Raw genomic sequence first — 14,805 nt, forward strand, 5'->3', positions numbered from 1 at the left:
TGTTTGGTTAAAGCAGGGTAGCCAGAGTAAAGTGATATTCATCTGAGTTCAAGAAGGAAATAACACAAGCTGTGACTTCTAGCTCCTTGGAGCAAGGTTTTTTTGTCCCCTGCTGGGTTTTAAGTACAGAGGTCCATGAACTTGGCTGTTCAGTGAGTACTGCCATTGCAGTGTCTCTAATCAATAAGCAGGTGACCAAAGGACACCTCATTTTGCAAGACTTTGCACCTGAAGTTAAAGCGGTAGAGTGTGATAACCAACATGTTCTCAGTAGTCATGATCAAGTTAGGCAATACACTTCTCTAACACTGCTGTGCCCAGGATGCCCACCCCACACTCACGTGTTAGGTTTAAAATACCAAGATATTGTTATCAAATATAATGGAATATTTTGTGTCTATGTGAGTCCTACCTCCACTGTCTTGATCATGAGGACTCAGAGAGTTAGGTTCAACATAAACCTGTTTATTTTATGGTGGTGGGATTTTTAAGTTCTGTGTTTGACTTTTTATTTTTGGACTAACAAAAATATATGAAAATATATAACAATATTCAACTTGCATTTGACAATTCATGGCTGCTTTGAAATTTGTGTGGTGACACCTCTTTTTGTACTCAAAAGAATATATAGCCCAGTTCAGTGGCTCATGCCTGTAATCCCTGCAGCTTGGAGGCTGAGGCAGGAGGATCACAAGTTCAGAGCCAGCCTCAGCAACTTGGTGAGGCCCTAAGCAACTTAGCAAGACCCTGTTTCTAAATAATATATAAATAGGACTGGAGATGTGGTTCAATGGTTAAGTTTCCTGGAGTCCATCCCTACTACCAAAATAAATAAATAAATAAATCTGTGTGTGTGTGTGTGTGTGTGTGTGTGTGTGTGTGTGAGAGAGAGAGAGAGAGAGAGAGAGAGAGAGAGAGAGAGAGAGAGAGAGAAGAGAGAGAGAGACACAAGAGGGTCAGGGGATCAAACCCAGGGACCTTGTTTATGCTAGCCAAGCTTCTACCACTGAGCTATATACCCACATTGAGCTGTATTCCCAGCCTAAATCTTTTCTTTTGATAGTATATACAATATCTTCATAGTGGGAAATAGGCAGAGAAATAAATATTTCGACAAATAAAATGAATAAAAGAATGAACAAATAAGCAAGCTGTAGAAGAAATAAATATGTTGCTATTTTTCCACAAAATGAAATCTTTCAAATAAAAGGATTTTTTTCAAATATTTCCAAACTCATTTTCTTTCTTTCTTTCTTTTTTTTTTCATGAATCGTCTCCTACAATTTAAGGGGATATTTGTTAAGAAAAAAAGATTTTTAGTTACCTTATAATTAGGCCGGCCTGGTTTATGTCTTCTTTGTTTTGGGGATACTCCGTGAAAACCAGTTCTCACATGACTCAGGGATTTCAATGTGAGAAAAAAAATCTAAAAATCTAATGATTTTTTTGGTTTTCTTTTTTTTTCCTATTCCTTAATGAAATTGATTACATTGATTCCTTAATTGAGGAGTATTAAAATTGAATAAGACCTTGATTTTAGACTTAGGAGAAAATAATTTTTACCTAAATTTCCTTAGGAGGAAATAATTTTTACTGTTTGTATTAAGTTAAGGGGATTATTACAACATATTAATGACCTCTCCCCAAAATCACTGGCAATCCCTTTTTTGTGGAAACAGGGCCCAAGTCTGAGGAATCAGCATGCTTAATATGAAACATTTTCTTCTTATAAAAAGGGAATGTTTTACCTGAAATATCTGGATTATTGGATTAAGTGGGCATTTCCCCTTGACCATGCCATATTCAAAGAATTTATAAACAAGTCTGTGAGTCTCAAGAGTTGTTTTCAACAAAAATGTACTTAGTACTTCATCTGTCATATTTCTATGTTGGATATTATAGTGTGTTTTAAAAAGAGGCATAAGGCATAGTGTCTGTCTACAAACGCCTCATAATTTAATTGAAGAGTCAAGTTTATTTATGTAGACTGCACAATACAACAGAAGCAATGCTCTCATAGAGTGGAATGACAGTTTATAGCAATAATCCACTCTGACTTCTGCCATTCATGTACTTCCAAAATTAGACAGCAGTCTGTGCCTCCACTCCTGGTTGCTCATGCCACTTAACACTGCAGGGTATTCCTTTGACTTCTGCCAATCACAGAGCTTAAGATAGATGGGTGATTTCTGCTGAAGTGCTTGTGATCTGCATTTTGAATTATGCTTTACTTATAATCCCATTTGTATGTTTGACAGCAATCTTGCTTTGGGCGGAGATTCATGGTGAATTATCTTTGTTTCTGAAGGGGCTGCAGTCTTGCAGTGATATCTGGAATACTCTATGGGTCTACCTTTGTGCCAATCATTTATATTAAGGACCACAGCAAAAGAAATGACAGCATATATGCAGGGGCGAGCCAGTATGGTGAGAGTAAAATGTTATTTTACTTTATAAGCAAGCTCATTAATACTACTTGTCTTAAGAATATGAAAAGCATTTCAATATAATAGATGTTAGTATATAGATTTGATCTTACTTTTTCATTTGTGAATGGTGATTTTAAAAAGTACTAAAGACTAAAAGTAATAAAGGACTGTGAGTATTTTCATGTGATCTTTCACATACAAATAGAATCAGCTGTAGTCAGGGTTCATTTCAACTCCTGGGATCTTAGCACATTGTTTTTGGCTTTCCAGTAAGATTTAGAGATATTTTCCATTCGCTGGGAAAATATGTATTCTTTTGCTTTTTTTAGAAAAGGCTAAAGTGTGGTACATAATACTTTTAAATCAAGTAAAGGTCAAAGTACAGTCTATTAAGTCAGAAGATATTGTTTTTCAAGCACAGGGTGGTGTGTTGAAAAGCTCAACATAATGCTTCCTGATAATATCTCACTATTTAATGGTAAAACTAATTTCCCAGGGGTAAACTCAACACTGCGTGCAATGGCTCAGGCTCAGAAGGAGAAGAAAGAAGATACTATGTGGTTCTGTAATCGTGCCACAATATGCCTTACACCTATGAAATGATAAGGGAATTAAAACACAAATGAAATAAAATTCTAGATTATACAGTGCAGAAAATTAACATGACCTGTGTTCAGATAGGGGAGAAGTTTGGAGAGCACAAGTCAGGAAGGAAAGATTGATGAAGCAGCAGAGAATTGAACTTGACTAGAACAGAGCACTTTAGGAAGATGCCTCAGTTTCCTTCCTTTTTATATTTAGCCTCATATACAGTGCTGAGCCATTTATTGACTTCTGTCTTTCTTTTGCTAAGGTATTATACAAATACTTTTTCATATTTTATTCTTTTCATTTTTAGAGGATAAAAACTAATCAAAACAGGATAACAGAGGAGAAACTAGAAGAAAATGGAAAAAAGCAAGAGGGAGGAAATAAATGGAACCAGGAATGAGTCTAAAAATTTTCTACTACACTTACCCCTTTGCAATAAATGAGCCATAAATGTGACTCTCAGATTTCTTATAGCCATGAGGGAAATTAGATCAGTCCCAGGATTCAGTGAACACAAGATAAAAAGAACGGATTGTTCAAGAATAAAAGTTGTTCTTGGTACTGGGACATAATAAACAATGCCTTGACAATCTCTTTACATAAATAGAACAGTGGGTCCTTAGAGATCTTCCTTACAACAGTTTTGCATGTAGTCTGATGGGAACGCACTTTATTAAAAATAATTCTAGGGGGCATTATTTTTATTTTATTTATTTAACAAACATATATGTATTATCCATTGTAAGTCCTTTGCAAAAACTCTGTTAGCCCTCAGAGCAATTGATACCATTGTTATCCTCATTTTACAACAATAAAAATTAAGTCAGAGAGGCATTAAGTAATTTTGCCCAAGTCTCACTTTAAATGTAGAAGAAGGATTTGCACCAGGTAGTCAGTGCTTTTAATTGCTATTTTATGTTGTCTTTTGTGGAGGTCTATATATGGATGTATTATTCTTGTATGACCCAGCAGTATAATTTAAGATTAAGAAAAATTAGACAAACTCTGTCCTTCAAGCATTTGTCCACAAACACAGCCCACTCATCTATTTCAAAATTTTAGGTGACAGAAACATTGAATCCAAAGTAACTTTGTCAGCCAAAAACATGTAGTGCACCCATCTGTGTGGCCAGAGGGCCATCTGTTTAACCTGTCAGTGGAATTAGGGTTTCTCAGCGATCAGCACCATCAGGTGTTATCACTCCTTCCCTTTGTGTGGCTCCACTTCTGGCTTATCTTTCTGTGTAACTGTCATTCACCACAGAGATGCTGGTCTCTGGATTGATCAATAGACCACATCAACTTTGCCCCTCCCAGATGTTTTTAACCATACCCCCACTGCCGTCTAGGTGAAGATTTGCTACAGTTGCCAATCACTAGTAAAATGAGGTCCAAATACTTGTTCTTAAAAGGGAAGTGTTAACATCACGGTTACATAATATTCGTTGTTTCTGATTTAGCTTTCCAAGATAATCATAAAAAAAAACTTGCTATTTAGATTTGATTATAGTAACTAATTTGCTACTTAATATTTCTAAGTTTTGAATATGTTCATTAAAGTTCCACACAAACACATGTAAAACCCCGAGGGTGATTAAAATATAGTTAATACTTGTAAGGTCAATTTGGGGAGTTTGTTTTATTTTCAGGCTAAGTATACCTGGGGTGATTAAAATGATGTGTAAGAGTTTTATGATCTGTATTTTCAGATTTAGACTATGTTTTCGCACACTTCAGCGGCATCTTTCTTACGAGTACAGTCTACTTTCTGGCCTACTGTGTAGCCATGAAAAATAGTCCCAAACTATATCCTGAGGCAGTCTTGCCAGGTGAGAATATCAACTATGGAAAATCTTATTACTCTGTGAAAATATCATTCTCTACTCAATTTAGCTTGAATAATTGTTACACAGTTCAAAACAATGTGTATTGAAAATACACATACTTTTGTTCTTAACCCGTTGCGCACTGATTGTTAAAATAATAATAATTTCTCACTTAACAGAGTTTGCTATAATTCTGTTGGGGATATATTTTTAATAAAATATTTTTAATAAAATTAAAGGTTTATTTTGAAGGCCCAATTGATTTTTGCTAAAGTGTACTACCCTCTAGAAAATGGTAGAATATTTAATGACTACCCAAAGTATTGTGAAAATTGCAGCTAGTATTTTCACTTAACTGCTATGATTTTTTCCCCTTAGCTCTAGCTTTATTCTGAATTTCACCTCTTCTTTATGTTTATGGTTCAGAGTAAATGGTTTTTTCAGGAAATGTTAAGATCCAATACTTCCCTAGGCCTCTCTCTACTACCCAATCTCTACCTGAACTACTACTTTGGGTACTTTATTTAATGTCAATAAAGGGAAAGGATTGATCATTATACCCGCAGCAGTCAAGAGCAGAGAAATAATTTGGTTTCTAAATTGACCCATAAAACATGACTCAAAAACCCATAGTGACCAACAGTGTTGATAGGAATGCATTTGTCTGTGCACTTTGATGCTCCTGTTGTGTCGGAAGAGTGAATTTTTCAGGAGCAGAGTATGGCTTGCAAATAAGTGTTGTCTGTGTGTGTTTCAGGGTTCCTTTCAGGAGTGCTTTGGGCCATAGCTACCTGCTGCTGGTTCATTGCTAATCACTCTCTAAGTGCTGTGGTCAGTTTTCCAATAATCACTGCCGTAAGTACACAAACTGTTCAAATTTCTGTTTTTGAAATCAAATCTAATTTTTCTGAGCACTCTTAGTGAATCATTAAGGCCTGTCATAGAGTTTGATCTCTTTTGGAATAAAATGTCCAGATTCAGGTAGATAGATTTCCTCTCTCTAATCTTCATGTCCTTGTTAAGGAACATTTATAATCTCATTTTAACAGGTTTGCTAATGCTTAATCTTTAATATCCTTGCAGTTTTTGTTTGATCACTTTACCTGTCATCTTAGATAAATCATAAATTGCTATTTATAATATCAATCTCTTTGTATAATAGGTTTATAACTAATGGTTTTATGTATATCATTCCACTTAAATCTTCTGATAACCTTGAAACTGAAAGCACTTCAGACACTTCTCGGTGCTTCACTATTATTAAGGACAAATTTCAGAAAATACTAAGATAAGGTATTATCTCTGGATGATGACATTCATCATGGCATACTTAAAACAATTTGCTTCATCTGATTTCCTAGGTGCCATTAATGTAAAACATAATTAGATCATAGAAAGACAAAAAATGTTTTCTTAGACATAGTCAGGATAAGTTTTGATAGGATGATCCCCATCTTGAAGATGAGAAAACTGAGGCAAAAACTAAGAGCATTACCTAAGTCATATGGCTAGTGGAAATCTGAACACATCTAAGTACAGAGTTTCCAGTACACAGTGCCACTGTCTGCCAGGAGTATGGAATCCAATCCAGAGTTTGCTTCAGGTCCATTATGGCGCTAGGACTGATAGATCACAGGAATGCCTTAAAGTTGGCTCTTATGTGTCCTCTAGACATCTTAGATTGCTCAACAGTTATGCAACTGCCTTCCTGCTTCTGTCATCACAAACAATTTGCATAAAAATGTAGTAGTAGCACACTTGGGAAAACCTAGGAAGCTGAATATTTTTTAAACATATTGAAACAGGATGTGGGACCAAGGAAGGACTAGATCTCCATTCTATTTTGCTGCTAGGTTCCTGCCTGTTCTACCTTTCCCACTCTGTTCAAGGGCAGCCTTATTTGCTTATAGCAAAGGCTCAGTTCTTACCCTTAGGGAGTCTATATTCTTTGGTTTTCTTGTTTGATTTTAGTTTTGGTTTTGGTTTTGTTTTTTGTTTTGGTAAAGCTGGATTTTTAAAAACTTTTGAAAAATAGTATTTCAAATACACCCAACACACAACTTCGACAATAATGGATACAGTCAGTGTTACTTAGTCAAGAATATACTTTTAAAATCCCAGCATCACAGGTATAGGTATTTCCACTTTTCTGTATCCATGCTTCCAGGAGTGACTAGATTGTAAGTTCCTTGACAGTGGCGCCTCTTTTGTTTTTAAGCAATTAATATTCAATTAAGAAACAAAAAGGAAGGAAGGGAGGGAGGGAAAACACCTAGCAGGGATGAAGACCTGTTATCTGTGCCCTAAGTCTTATGTGATAAAAGCCACATCAATTTATTCACAGGGTTCAACTTCTTAAAATAGAATCAAGTCCACCTTGTTGTCAAAGGCTGATTGAGCCTTATTTACTTGCAGAATTGACATGTAATTTGAATTTATTTACAAAAGGAAAAGATATACTGCCAACTTTCAAAATAGTCATATGTTCAATTAAGATGCTCTTAGGTAGAAAATTCAACTGACTGCTGTTTTCCAGAAGCAAGAGTCTGTACTGACTTTGATCTATGCTTGCATGCTTTTAACAAAGCACATTACTCCTTACAGGAACTCTCAGGCCATGTCTGAACTTATATTTAGAAAATTATCAGACAGAAGGCTTTGAAGGACAGTGACACATGTGGTATTGTCTTCTATGTTCTCTGAAGGGAAATGAATTTAGGGAAAAAAGAGGATACAAATTATTGAGTGACTGGCATAGCAGTAATATTACATCTCTTCTACTGTTTCCTCCATCCTGTCTCAAGACAGTGTGAAGGTGCCTGAAAGACCCATATGCTTCTCATTTGGTTTGGATTTTAAGGCTCAGGATTTTGCATCACTGACAAAAGGCAGTTCCTTTGACCTATTTCTGTAGCCCTTTTGATGTTGACTTTGCAGATGCTGATAAACACAGAGTAAAGTATTTCACTCCTATGCCAGAATGGAATCAGACTTTGTTGACACAGTCATTTAGACAGGTGGAGGAATGATGGTGGAGAACTTTTTGGAATCATTTATTTTGAAACTATTCCAGAGCGCCTGCTGGGTTCCAAGAGGACCATAAGCATGCTGATGCAACACATCTTCTCCACAAAGACCATGGTTAACCCAAATGCCTCTTCTTTTTCCTTTTCCTTGTTGACTGAAAGCAAATTAAACCAAACCTGAATAGCTTCAAGTTTTCATTTTGCAGAATCATTCTTTTTCATCTCATTTCTTCTCATTCCCTTTTTCCTATATTATTCCACTTTTGTCTTTGTCTCCTGGTCAATGTTCCCTTCTCCTTTTGCATTCTCTTTTCATTACATTTTTTAAAAAATCTTTCCTTGTAACTATATACAGCACTTATTTGTGTTTGATATTAGGCATTCGTGAGACTTTAAAGGCGTAACTTTTTTTTTTTTTTTAATTTGTGTACATGCTACTTTCATATGCACATTGCTTGCCAGGTCCAAATAACATGTTAAATTTTTCTGAGTTATGAGAATTTTATGGCAAAGAAAGAAGTTTGTTGGTGCACTTTATCTTGTTAACCCCATTTCTAGTATCTATTTTTCAATAGAAAAAATAAGAATAAGCTGTTTCCATGTTAAAATAACATATCACATTAAGAAGAAGTATGCTATGATAAAAAATATAGCATCATCAAAACAATTTTTTAAAACACCATGAAGAAAAAGATTTTTTTTTTATTTCATGTTACTTGATGTTTAGTTTAATATAAAGTTAGGATTGAGATTATAGTTTTCCATGAAAATATTTTTATATTATCTTAACTTATTATATTACATAGAGTACACGTGTAACAAAAATATCCAATTTAATTAAAGTTCTTATTTTTATTTAAGGGTCCAGGATTTATAGCTGCATTGTGGGGTGTTTTCATTTTTAAGGAAATACAGGTATGTATAAGAAAGGACTGATTTAGATACTAGGATTACGACCAGGTAAGAAGGGTATGTAATATTATGTTTGGGTTATCTTCTGAAAACTGCATGTGACGCCAAGGCCTAAGGTAGACAACACATGAACGGATTGACAGACCATTTGTTTAAAATGTTCTAATATCTAAACAGTAAAGAAAATACTAATTGATAATAATTATCATACACCTTTCTACTTCCACTCTGAGTAGAAAAATTCTTTAGTTGGCTTTCATTTCCCTGAAGGAAATTAGAGTTAAATAACCTAATAAAATATGAGAGAGAGAAATTTGCATAGTGTGAAATAATGTAGATAAACAAGATGAAAGTTTTCTTATACCAAAGGTTAAAATGTCCCTTGAGGAAAATGGAATTTGGTCATGCCTCTTTAAGTTGTTCCCCAGGCCTCTCCAAAAAGGCCTGTTCAAATCAGCCACTTCTTAGGAAAGCAGCTTGGTAACAGGTGGCTGCTAGTCTCATTTCAAATGTGATAGTGAGAATATTTCTAGTAAATGTGTATGTGATTCATCACAAAATAATTTCGAACTTTTCTCATCTATCTTTATTAGTGGAAAGAATCTTCAGTTGAGGATTATTTGTTAATAAAATTGTATGATCATTTTTAACTAATGACAATATAAAACCAAAGACTCTCTGCCAAGGCATAATAAACCATATTTTCTGTTTAATATATAGTATCCTGTTACTAAGATTTGATCTTGCTAATCTCTGGGAACCATAAAATAAATGAATTCTTAGTCCATCTTTTAAATGATTTTTCAATTTTATATTTAAAACACTTTGATCATTCTAAAATGAAATGTTTTAAAGTCACATTGTGTATGGCCTCTTGTATAAATAAAAATTATTTGCATTTGAGTCAATGGGGTTTTTTTTATTATTGATTTTGTTTTGTTTTGTTTTAATAACTGTCATGCTAACTGGGGTTGGATGGAATCTCATTTCAACTTTGATTCACATTTCCCTGATGGCTGAAGTTTTGAGTGTTTTTCATATATTTATTGGTCATTTGTATTTCTTCTTTTAAAAAGTATCCAGATCATGTATCCATTTTTATTATATTACTTGTTTTTTATCTTGTTTTTGAGTTCTTTATATATCCTGAGTATTTATCCTCTGTCAGATTAACAGCTTTCATGTATTTTTCCCCCATTCTGTAAGTTGTTTCTTCTCTCTGTCAATTGTTTCCTTTGCTGTACAGAAGCTTTTTAATTTGATGTAATCTCATTTGTCAATTCTTGCTTTTGTTTCCTATGCTTTTAGCATCTTATCCAGGAATTCATTGTCTATAACAATATTAAAAGCATCTTCAAAAATATGCCTCAGACTAAATAGAGAAGTAATTTTTAAGACCATTGTACCATGACTAGTGTTCACGTTAAGAATGCAAGGAGAATTCAAAATATGCAAATCAATTAATGTTATTTGCTACAATGCCAGATAGGCAGAGAAAAGGATATGACAATATGTACTATATTAACTTCCTAATAACCGAGAGAGAGACAGAGAGAGCTTTAGTTAGTATAGAATGTCTATCAAAAAGCCACAACATGGCTGGGAATGTAACTCAGTGGTATCGTACTTACTTGCATTCACAAGGCCTGGGGTTTGATAATCAGCACCACAAACAACAGAAAATACATGTCTAACGCATGAAGCAAGAGTTCTTTATAAGTCATAAGTCAAAGATTTCTCCACTACCAGTATTATTCAGCATTTGCTAGCCAATTTGTTAAGACAAGAATTGGAAATAAAAGAATAGGTACAGGAAAGGAAAGGAAAATTTTATCTCTGGCAGATTATATGAACTTTTTTTCTTAAATTAAGATAATGAGCTAAAATCTAAAGATCCAATGAGATCACTTTGGTAAGGTTTATGATAGAAAAAAATCAATAGTTTTCTAATATACTACCACTTACCAATTAAAAAGAAGAAAATCAATGTCATTAGTAACTATTTTAAAAAACACAAAATCTAAGAAAAATAGCAAGAAATGTGCCAGATTTATAAAGGATTTTATTTTACTGCAGAAATTTACAATAGGACATAGATAATCAAAGCAGATGGGAGACTTGCCATATTCCTGATGGGAAAATTCACTGTTATAATTAGGTAGTTCTCTTCAATTCTATTCAATGTGATCCTATAAAGTCCCAATGGAGCCCTGCCTTGCATTTCCAGAGTAGGTTTTAAAGTTTGGCCTAGTATGTATATAAAAATAGGCAAAAAATAAAGATTTTAAAAATGACACACACATATTTTGAAAAACATGCAATTTAGATTAATAAGGACAATTTTCTTATAAAATAAGGATTTTTAAATATAGAAATGACTATCTGCTCTTTTCTGTCTATAAAAAAATGACTAAGATAAAATTATAGGTATTAAAAGGGAGAGAGAACCACGCTGAAAGCAAAGAGAACATTATTGATATTTCTTGGGTTAAAAAAAAATCTTATAAGACTCCCTAAAAGTAGTATTTTTTAAGGAATGTCCAATGGTACTTATCATTAATGCAGATGTCTAATTACCTCTTGACAGATCTTTAAAGTTTTAAATACTCTACATGCATTTTTTTTTTTTTTTTTTTTTTTGGCGGTGCTGGGGATCAAACCCAGGGCCTTGTGCTTGTAAGGCAAGCACTCTACCGACTGAGCTATCTCCCCAGCCCTCTACATGCAATTTAAGAAAAACTCATCAACTAAATACTAGACCCAAAATCCTTCAAGTATTTTTTTAAAGTATTTTTGTTAGAAACAAGACAAAACTGTTTAAACTGTAAAAGAAACCAAAAGCAAAACCTTTATCTTCATGGTTTTTAGCTCCTGCCAGCTGTGTATCTTGAAGCAGTCCTTAGGAAATATTTGAAATTCCACCTACACCTGCCAGGACTTTAGGCTAAGGTCAGAGCACCTTCTATGTGAAAGAGTTTTAATGATTTTCTTTAGCTTAAGGCCATCAGTTGGACATTTCTGCACTTCTGATGCCCTTTTGTATTTGATTTCTGTTATTCTTGGGAAGTTTATTTCAGAAATTACATTGTTAGGAAAGATATAGATCACATTTTTTGCTAAAACACTTCAGTTAATATGTTTACAGTAGTACCAATGCAAAGAATTATTTCCACAATTTATACATCAGTAGCTACTCTCAGATAAAGAAAGAGACAATCTAGTATGTAACAACTGCTTCAGAAATTAAAGTTAAAAACTTTTTCTTGGTTCTTAGTGTATACTTTCCAGGAATTCATATTCACTTCAATAAAGGAAAACTTGGTATTGCCCAAATATAATTGATCTTTTTCTGTAGGAGACTAGGCAATTTGGGTAGATTCTGATTCTTAATCTTTAAGTGAATTTTTTTTTTCTTCCTGAGAATATTATTCTTCTAACTCTGTAGATAATAAAATAGAGTTTAGCAAAATGTTCACATAATTAGGTTGTAGAGTGCTTAAAACTGAAGCCCCATTTTGAAGTTAAATAATTGCATCAATTTCTAATTCACAAAGTACGTTTGCAAATCACCTGAATATATTAATTCTTTGAACAAATGTTTATTGAGTGCCTATTCTGCTCTTGTATTAGTATCTAGGAGAAGTCAAACTCTTGAAAGCTAAGAAAAAGATATTGGGAAACATCTTGCCTCGGTACAATATTTGTGTGTGTGTGGTTGCTTGGTTTGGTTTTGGTTTTTGTTACTGAGACTTGAACCCAGGGGCGATTTACCACTGAGCTACATCCCAAACCCTTTAATTTTGTATGTTGAGATAGGGTCTCACTAAAATGTTGAGACTGGCCTCAAACCTGCAATCCTCCTGCCTCAGTCTCCTGAGGGGTTACAAATGCAAGCCACTGTGCCTGGCCAGTGTATATGTGTGTTTAAGTTAGCAGCTCTGTACCTAGCAAGGCTTTAGTGTGTTGTCTCTCTCTTATATAAGTTGTGATTAAACTGACTTCAGGGAGTGATGACATGGAGAATCCGATGGTTCAACCAGCTTTCAAAGATCTCTTTCTGACAGTGAAACAGAGGGAAATTAAATCTTTCTGACCCAATTCTTTGTTAAGTTGAAAAAAGAGGTACATATAATTTTGGTTTTCTGGGTTATATATTACTCAATATTAGGTTTAATAAGAGCTAGAAATAGTAAAGAACAGCTTCCTTGGCAGTCCACATCCTACCCGTCCTGGATATCATTTCTGCTTTGTCTGTGTCTGTACACAAATTTACCTCTGATCTCCCCATTTTGTCAGTAAACTGAAGACCTCTAAGGAAGCATAAGAGAAGAGAAGGAGGCAGAATGAGACTAAACAAAAGCCACCCTCTGCAGTGAGAGTTCCCCAGCGCAGCCAGGATTCCAAGTGATGTGCATATAGTGTCAGCCTGGCCTATCCCACCCTGACATTATTTCCTGTATAGCCCAGTTAGAGCTGCCATTTCTGGGTCTCCCTCGAAGAAGATCTGACTGAGGAATAGTAAAGACAGAAAATCTCCGTACCCCTTGGGATCTTTGCAAGGGCACACAGCCTCCCTAGGCCTTTGTGTGGTGTGGCCTGGCTGTTAACAGGAACTCGAGTAGTGCATGCTCCTCACTGATTCCTTGGATGCGCACTGGGGGGCATTCTGCCTTTTTGTGTGTGCATGTGATTGTTTACTTCATTGCTGTTACTCTTTTTTCTTGTTCAGGGTCTGCGAAACTATCTATTAATGATACTTGCATTTTGCATCATCTTGAGTGGAACTTTATGCACGGCTTTTTCTAAAACCTAAATACAACAAGACCAGCAGATGGCAGCAGTGGTTAGGCGAACTTCCCTACTGGACAAGAGAGTGATTATGCGGAGAACAGAGCTTCACTTTCATACAACAAATGAATCTCAACCACTCTTGATATTTTCCCCCTCACAAATGTGAAAATGAAGGAAAACGGGGTTTCAGTCTAGTATAAAAGTGAAAAATTCTTCTGATGAACTGTTAATGAAGGTAGGACTTTACTCAGCGATTGAAATGTGTATATTCAAGTAGCCTTACATCTAAGAGTGCTGATTTTTTTATTGTTCTGTTTCTTTTAACACAAGTATGCCTAGTGTTGCATAATCTAGAAAACAGCATGGAGTTCATACACAAAGAAGTTATTATTCAAATTTCTAACTTACTAATGAAGAGAAACAGAAAAAAAAAAAAATGCCTTGTGGGGAAGTGGGAGGGAGAAGACTCACCTTATGGAATTAAATTGCAAGAATATTTGGCTCTTTTGCTAGCAAAGGTAAATGTCAGGGTAACTATTATTATTTTAACCAAAACTTATTTTTAGTTCAAATTAATATTGTTCACCTCTACATCATCTGCCCATCTCAGCTTAAAATACCTTGATTATCTCCAAGTAAAATCCATCTTCAGAGAATAAGTTTTCCACCATGAAGGACAAGTATAAAATTTAATGCATACATACACAAGTATACACACAGGTGCACTTTTAACTGCACACCTATTGCATATGTGCAAGTTCTGAATTTGGGGGAGAGTCTAGAGCTGGTAAAGTAAGGTTCTAACTTATGGGGGAATTTAAAGGGACCAACACTCATTTAAATGTATAATTTTTTTCCTAAAATATATTAATCCAAAATCATTTAAATGGAGGTTTTCCTGTTTTATTTCTATTTAAACTAGTGGTTTCCAGTGGACAAAAGAAAATGACATGGCAATGGTTTTATTTACTTAGGAAATTGGAAATAGAACTGCTAATACAGTGTTCATCAACATGATTTTTCAAACCCTTAACACAATAGAACTCCTGTTCGAATGTAAATGTCACCTGCTCCCACCTGCTCTCACACTACTTTTTTGTGCTAAAGAAACAGAATAACTTTCTGTATGAGTGCATAAACTCTGAAGACAACCTGTACCAGTTTAAGTCCCATCTCTGATTCATTTCAGTCATTTGATTTTGGACAAGTTCCTGAGCTCATGTTACCACA

At 34.7% G+C, this 14,805-nt stretch overlaps 1 protein-coding gene across 1 annotated transcript in view; it reads left to right on the forward strand.

Annotated features, from left to right (window-relative positions):
* The window catches only part of TMEM144 (transmembrane protein 144), a 33,812-nt gene extending 19,304 nt beyond the window's left edge, over window positions 1-14,508 (forward strand). The window contains exons 8-12 of the mRNA XM_079154586.1: window positions 2,309-2,427; window positions 4,730-4,849; window positions 5,604-5,701; window positions 8,734-8,787; window positions 13,514-14,508. Coding sequence (XP_079010712.1) covers window positions 2,309-2,427; window positions 4,730-4,849; window positions 5,604-5,701; window positions 8,734-8,787; window positions 13,514-13,597 — 475 coding nt within the window. The 3' untranslated portion in view covers window positions 13,598-14,508. The remainder of the gene's footprint in view (window positions 1-2,308; window positions 2,428-4,729; window positions 4,850-5,603; window positions 5,702-8,733; window positions 8,788-13,513) is intronic.
* Window positions 14,509-14,805: the final 297 nt, after the last annotated feature.

The sequence above is a fragment of the Sciurus vulgaris genome, assembly GCF_902686455.1.
Source record: "Sciurus vulgaris genome assembly, chromosome: 9".
NCBI classification, from domain to species: Eukaryota; Metazoa; Chordata; class Mammalia; order Rodentia; family Sciuridae; genus Sciurus; species Sciurus vulgaris.